Genomic DNA, 8,467 nt, shown 5'->3' with positions numbered 1-8,467 from the left:
CATGTTCATGAGAAATTATTAGTAGCTACAGGTACAGAACAGAAATATGTATCATGTTATTGTGTATTTTATTGATTTTACTCCGACAAACATGACATTACTGCCTATTTTAAGCATGCATCAAAGAAATTGCATGTAACGGCCTACAAACATCACTGGCACTAACACATCTATAGTTGCTTATGAAAAGGTCCATTTTTGCTTTATGTCATATACAGACAGCATAATGAGGCACACGTAGCATATGTTATGTCATTGTTTTCATAACTTAAACACTGCAGATGACTACTTAGCTCATCTACCATTGTGTTAAAGCAGCTGCAATTAATATCTCATCACAGCATACACTTCAACAGAGGGGGTGGGGTTCAGCACACACACTAATTACAGCCTCATTTCACGGTCAACTTAGTTCACACCATTTGCACCTGTTTCAAGTCATTGAAAGGTGTGGCTGATTAGGCTTTTTGGGGAAGGGAATACCTTTCTTACAACCTGAATAGCACAACTGAAGTTAATCACACTCATTGGAAAGCTTAACTCTAGCTACTAAATGCCCCAACAACTCATTACTTATCAAAGCGTACGTCACACATTAGTTCACTCATATCTATAGTTGAACTACTATGAAAGACACATTATCACACACTGCATGTGTTGTCTTGTTGAGTCACAGCCACATTCAGGTGTGCCACATCTTCGATTAATGTACCACACATATCCTCTACCAAAAATAACACTTTTTGCAATATGACCACCTTCATGATAACCATTGTGAATGGTCATCTCATGATAGTTATGTACATTATGATACTGATATCACTACACAACATATGATTTTTATGTACTCATTTAATCTATTTATCCTCACGCATTACTGCAGAAACATAGTATGTTGTATGTTAGGGAACTCAAAACTTCTAAGTACACAGGCATGTACATTGTTATTACAACTATTTATGTTCACTTTCACACACACATTTTCGGTTAAGGAACTGATGTTGTTAGTTAATCATAAATACAGAACATACAATAAGTGTTTGTTCAATATTTACACATGTAAATGTAAAACTTATGTTATTGTTATATATAGTTGCCCCTGGAGGACATGTGTCACCTGAGATGGAACAAGTGTCTTCACCTGGGTCAGCCAGCTCAACACTACTAGAAGGTGAGTGTATCATTTGCTGGCCATATAATATGTGCTCTTCTATATGTTATGTTGTCATGTGCATTATTTGTTTTGCACATCTTCTTTAAATAGGATTACTTAGTGTCAGTGAAAATTAAGTGTAAGGCAACATGTATTGTGTTAGTGATGTTAATTATCATGTAGGACTTCTGAGTTTAGAGCAACTTTTCATTCATTCATATTTCATACTGAGTCCAAACATTATTCGTAAGTCAAGGTAGTTTTTAATGAGGTTATAAAACGTATGCTAACATGTTAGGTGTTACTTAGGACACAGTACAATTACATAGTAACACAGCATACATTAACATGCCATTTAATAATGTGTACATTTCTTTTTAGAACATCATGGTGATGAGGATGATGAGTATGATGAGGATGACGCCACAGAAGAGACTGAAATACAATCATGTGACCATGAAGAGGTGCCAATAGAAACTGTTGTACCGCCAAATCGTCCATCAACTTCCACATACGATGCAATTGTAGCTTCAGAGGGAAAAATAGTGGACGCAGAAAATCGTCGCCATTCAGACATGATGACAGTGCTGGAAAGGATGATTGGACTGCAGGAAGAAACAGTATCACAATTGGCACATCTCCACAGAGTCTTCATTGAAGTGCCTAAACAGTTGCAAAAAATCAACACCTCATTTGAAGCATTAGTTGTTCAGCAAACACAAGCTAATTACTGGAGAATGACTAATGTACCACAATTCAACACCTCCCAGCCAGGATCTGTTCATGCAGGTCAGTTTTCACCACAATCATCTGAGATTCATTCACCAGGCCCAAATGTTACCGGTCAAGTAGCAGACATTGCTGTGCAGGTTCCTGATGACATCCTACCGCTGCCATCTCTACAAATTCAGCAGCAGACACCTACAAAGGAGGCGACAAAAACAAAACAAGACACACATGAAACAGACCAACCATCACTTGTGCAGTGTCTACCAACTTGCTCACATGTGTCACTGGGCACAAGCCCTGTCCGTGAACAGTCACTACCCAAAAGCCCTGTAGGTGAGTCGCTGCCCAAAAGCCCTGTAGGTGAATCGCTGCCCAAAAGCCCTGTAGGTGAATCACTGCCCACAAGCCCTGTAGGTGAGTCACTGGCCACAAGCCCTGTAGGTGAATCACTGCCCACAAGCCCTGTAGGTGAGTCACTGGCCACAAGCCCTGTAGGTGAATCACTGCCCACAAGCCCTGTAGGTGAGTCACTGGCCACAAGCCCTGTAGGTGAATCACTGCCCACAAGCCCTGTAGGTGAACTGTCACTGGCCACAAGCCCTGCCCGTGAAGTGCCAGAGGCCACTCAAAGTGGCTCTGTTGTGCCTAAAGTTGGTGGCAAAAGAAAAAGGAAAATTCAAGAGACAACAAGCAGGCCTGTTACTCGCTCGCAAAAGGAACAAAAAAAATAAATGTTATAATTCAGAAAATATGTCTTTGGCCTTGTTTTGTTGACTTCAGATTATCTAATTACTATTGTATGTATGCTGAAGACTGTGTTGTTTCCAAACTTTCAACTATGTTCTTGTACACGTGAAGGTTTGGAAATGTTAACACTCATAATTAATTGTGTTATAAATATTTATGTTGTAATCGTCTGTTCAGTAATGGTCCACCAGGAGCCAGTTGCTAAGTTTAGAGAAGCTGCCATTGACTTTGCATCAAAACATTGCATTTGGGTGTGTTAATTGATGTAAGAATTGCATATGCATATTAGTCACATGCAATTATTAAAACACCTAAGTAAGTGCAAACATCTTTCTTGTACGTGTACAGCAGGATTATGTGTAAATTATTACTTACCTTTGCCTTGCTTGGCCATTGTAATTTTGTCCTTTAATCAGTTGTGTGTTCGTTTCTATAACATCTCAGAATGTATAATAATATATATACACACACACACACTGAGTGTGAGTGTGAGTGTGAGTATATATATATATATGTATATATGTGTATATATATATATGTATATATGTGTATATATATATATGTATATATGTGTATATATATATGTGTATATATATATATATATATGTGTATATATATATGTGTATATATATATATGTATATATGTGTATATATATATGTGTATATATATGTATATATATGTGTGTGTGTATATATATATATATATATATATATATATATATATATATATATATATATATATATATATATATATATATATATATATATATATATATATATATATATATATATAGTACTATATAAACTGGTATACACAAAGTAATACACTTCATGCTTCCTTGTGAAAGCACACTATTTTAATAATACAGGCCTAATGTTTGAGAAATATCCTAAGTATGAGACTCTAACAGTATTGTGCTTAAACAAATGTTTATTACTTAATTCAATCATGTTTCTCACCATTTAAATAGGTTTCATACAAGGTATACTTAATGCCATCAATGTTGTGTGTACTCCTGCAATATAAAAAAAAAAAAAATATTATATATAAATATATATATATTTTTATAAGAGATATATTTATATATATATATATATATATATATATATATATATATATACACACGTATTTAAACTCATGCAGACAGGGAGTTAACCAGACTTTCACATACACACAGAAATGTAAGCGGGGAAAAAACATTTCTTTTTGCAGGTGTGTTTTTACTGATATGCCTGGCTAAGAAATATTTTCACACACTGGCCTTTGTTAGTTTTCAAAAAAACACTATGTGAACGCATTCACAGTCTAGGGATGTTTTTCACAAACGAGATAAAAGAAGGAGAAATGTTTCTCCCACAGTCCCATATCACGAACCACAACTGTTAACCCAATTAGACAACCAAATCCAATTGGCGTTTGAAATAAGGAGTCAAAGTAGTTACTTTTGTTGACCTTGACAAGGAAAAACAGGAGTTTGTTAGCCATTCAGCACATTCATTTTGATGAGCAAATAACACAGACCTGCACACAGCTTTTGTGCTACTCAGACATGGCTGATGAATTCGTTAACAATATTAATCCCCTTTTAGGGTATAAGTACATGATCTGTGAAGCCATCTTGAACAGTCGCGGACAGAAAGCAAGCACACGCCAAATCGATGATTTCATTCGAGCAAAATATCCTTATTACCAAGACCGTAAGCATGCACGGAATTTTAATTCCTCAATAAGATTCACTTTATCAAGTAATGACTTTTTTGAACGTGACCAGGATAAGCTACAACACACCTATGGTTTCTGGAAGATTGCCCCGGAAAAACAATTTATCCTGAAAGACGGCACTTATATTGTCGTGAAAGGCATATTTATTCCTAATGGCAATAGCAATGTATCCGCTACTACTGATCCGTTTGAATCGATACGTGCTGCAATATCTGCAGCCTCCATTCCTGAAACCCACATTGTACAAGAACAAAAGTACTATGATTATGTACCAAGCCTTTCAGCTGAAATTGCATTGGAATGGGAACCGGAAGAAATGAACCTACCTCCCGACCAATTATTTGAAGAAAGCAGTGGCGATTCCTATGAGCGCATCCTGGAGGAGATATGTGCCATACTGGATTCAGCGGTTGGGTTAAGCGTGGATGAAAATGGCTTGCATTTCTGGAGCGACCAGTTGCAGCCAGGCGAAGAGTTAATTCTAGAAGAATGGTAAATATAACAATCGTTATGCGTTGACTCTGCGTTTAAATTTTTTTTTTTTTTGTAACCACCATTTTCACTTTCAATGCGTGGATACAGCGTAACATTGCAGACTGCATAACATGTAGCGATCACAAACAAATTGTTTCCTAATACAATATAGTAGGACCTGAAAGAGTAGTACACATTGCTGACGGAATAAATATACGTACTTTCCTATCCCTTTAAACATATTAGCAACATTTTACCATTACTCTAACACATACCTGTTTTGTTATCATGCAACATCTACAACATTGAAAACCGGGTCCACCACGTATGACGTGGGACCCTTGTCATGGGCCAAGGCGTCCTTAAAAAGGATTACTGATGTAAGCCCCGCCCCCAAGCGACGTGCGCGCCTCAAAGCCTATTGGCTGTCATGTTTTGTTATAGTAACGGTAACTGCAGTGTGTGATGCGTGCGGCTCAGTGTTTGTAGGCGTACCCTGGGCGTTAGCCGAATGTTAATTGAGTGGGAGGAGTGTTAGCGTGCGTTTCACGCTGGCTTAACATGACGTCACACGTATTGCATTTGCGCATTGTGTTATCGGCCGTGCTTTCTGTTCAAACACGTCTGTTTAAAAAGAATACAGATGTACTCGTTTAGAACGAATGTAGTTTCGTCTTCATTGTATTTGAAATAAAGATGTTATGTTTACTGGTATTTTCAACATGTATTGAACGCACAACGTACGCTTTGTTTTGCGCATGCGCTAACAGTTAGTGGAGCCAAGCGTGAAGTGCGTGCGCACACAAAGATGTGCGCGCACATCTTTCAGTATACAGGCAACGTTCACTTCTTATACATAGTTATGCCTGCTACAAATTTAAAGAAACATTACATACTGATGAACAGTTTTACTTCTAACATATAAGTGACTGACGTGTGTATCTACACAATCATATAGAGCTGCGTAACGCGTTGTCACGGATGCATATCTAGTAAGGTGCCATCTTTGACCATCATGTGTTTGCTGTATTTCAGAGATGTCGGGGAAGATACAATCGGATCAATGTATGATTTCAGAAGAGTCTACCTTTATATGAGATGATTGTGAGGAGGAGCCACCGACTACTATACTACATATGGAACTAATTTTATATTGCTTGCAGCGCTTATTAACAAACAATTAAAAATGTGATACCCTTATGCCTATATTGCATAAGCACTTAATTAACATAATGATGTTGCAAAAGAGTGCCTCATGAATTTTTATTGAGTGTTCTTTAATGACTACTAACATTTTATGACATGGTGTGTTTTATATATAACAACCATTCCCACTCTGCTAACACATTTGTGTATTCTAATATGTAATGGAACGTATGACTGTCGAAACTATGTAACAATAATAATAATAATATGAGCATGTTCATGTATAGGGCTGCTAGTTGTACGCAGCGATTTACAGACACATGTTTCAGCCTGAGGTCCCTGGCCCGTGGAACGTACAAATGTTTTTTTTCCGCATGAGGCACAGGGAGATAAAGTGACTTGGCCAAGGTCACAAGGAGCCCACACCGGGAATTGAACCAGACTCCCCTGCTTCAAACTATCAGTGCCAGTGTGTGTCTTTACTCACTGAGCCACTCCTTCTCCCAATGTAAAGGACACTTACAACCAAGTAGCCATTTATTTTTAAAATCTCTTGTTACATGGGTATGTAGATAAAATGGTTTGGGACTGTAGCAAATAATGTTAGTGGCCAGATGTTATGGTCCCCTCCAATGCATGATGTTCTGAATATGACATCACCATCATGTTATGAAGTACGTTTCTGTGTATATTTCATTAACCTAACTAACTATAGTTTACTGTGTTTATTAATCGTTTAGAAATACATAGTATAGTCAATATGATGATATAAGCTACCATAATAAAGCTGGTGTTATCATTTGTCGGTGTTATACATGGATCCTACACCAATTGATAGAGACACAAACAGTTGTCTTAAAAAGTGTGTCTATGCTAGTGATGAATGTGCTCCCGTAAGTAAACAAATAAGTACAGTTATCCCCTTTTCTCCAACCACCTCTATATTACATTAATGGAAATTATAAGGAAACATACATAAAATGTGATGAAATGTGAGTAATCATTTTGTAATACAATGCACATGAAAGCTCAAGAGTAGCTAAATGCATATACATGATACAGAAAGTACATATATGTAACATTTGTGTTTAAACCAATATGTTGGGTTTTTAGTTCCAATAATTATAGGAAGATTGAGGTAGCCACATCTTATGAGAGATGTCAGCAAATATACATACCATGATCAGTCATACTGGAGATATACCTATAATGCAAAGGAACAATATATAAATTGCAAACATTGACATGCCATCTTCAGTACCGTAAACAACACAGCAAAGTGTGTATTTGGTGTTAAATGTACAACACCATGTATATTTCATGACATTCAAAATGTAAATCAGCCTGGTGTACACATCATATGGATGTACATGTTACACTGCACCAATAACATTGTATGTAAGCATACTAGAAGCATGAATGATTATGGGCATAATATGTGTTTTGTCTTAGCATAAGGAATAACACAATGCTAAAATATTATTGCTTTGTTACCCAAGTTGTATTCACATACACACAACTAAAGTACAATTGAAGAGGATTATATAACCTGTGCAACAATAACATACCGGTGCCACATCCCTTTGTGCACACAGCAGAGAAAAGAAAGGTGTGCAACCCATATTCATCTGTGTCCTAACAGAAGGTTATATAAAGAAACATTATTGTTAATATAACATAATTAAACTATAAAAGTAGTACTAGGAACATATGAGTTTGTACTTACAAGAAAAAAATGAATTGATGAGATTCTGTCGTGTCTGGCCACCACTGGCTGTTTGTTCATTTTCAGCAGCTACATGGGTGGGATGCTCGTCTACCAAAGCCTCAGCTAGGTCTGACTGTACATTGTGCCTGAGTGCAACATTGTGCAAAATGCAACAGGCAAGGATAATATCAGACACTTTTTGAGGCTTGTATAGAAGAGCCCCACCAGTTCTGTCCAGACACCTAAACCTGGTCTTGAGTAGGCCAAATGTCCTCTCTATAACAGATCTTGTAGATATATGGGCTGCATTGTACCTGTCCTCTGCTTCAGTTTGAGGGTTTAGCACCGGAGTCAAGAGCCACGGCCTAATTCCGTATCCTGAGTCACCTATAATGAATGGAGCACACATAAGCTGACATTAGTGATCAAATTGTACAATGCCAACATTCCTAAATCAACATGTGTTTTGTGTTAGAACATGTAAATATGTACTCACCCAGCAGCCAACCAGGTTCAAAATGTCCCTCTTCGAACGCATGGAAGACTGAAGAGTTCCTCAGGATAGAGGAATCGTGACTGGAACCAGGGAACTTGGGTACCACATGCATTATCCTCATCGTGGCATCACATACCACCTGTACATTGAGTGAATGGTAGTGCTTCCGATTGCGGTACACATGCTCACTCTGACTAGGTGCAATCAAAGCAACATGTGTGCAATCGATTGCACCCAGCACACATGGTATCCCTGCTATATTATAAAAGCCAGTCCTGACTTCCAGCCACT

The 8,467-nt window shown here is 37.5% G+C and overlaps 1 protein-coding gene across 1 annotated transcript; it reads left to right on the top strand.

Annotated features, from left to right (window-relative positions):
* The first annotated feature begins 859 nt into the window (after positions 1 to 859).
* On the top strand, positions 860 to 2,635 carry LOC142463817 (uncharacterized). The gene is made up of 2 exons (XM_075566641.1): positions 860 to 1,171; positions 1,535 to 2,635. Exons 1-2 carry the CDS (start codon positions 1,075 to 1,077, stop codon positions 2,611 to 2,613), a joined length of 1,176 nt encoding a protein of 391 aa, XP_075422756.1. The 5' UTR covers positions 860 to 1,074; the 3' UTR covers positions 2,614 to 2,635.
* The last annotated feature ends 5,832 nt before the right edge of the window (positions 2,636 to 8,467 follow it).

This window comes from Ascaphus truei, chromosome 12 (genome assembly GCF_040206685.1).
Source record: "Ascaphus truei isolate aAscTru1 chromosome 12, aAscTru1.hap1, whole genome shotgun sequence".
NCBI classification, from domain to species: domain Eukaryota; kingdom Metazoa; phylum Chordata; class Amphibia; order Anura; family Ascaphidae; genus Ascaphus; species Ascaphus truei.
This window is presented reverse-complemented; position numbering and strand designations above follow the sequence as displayed.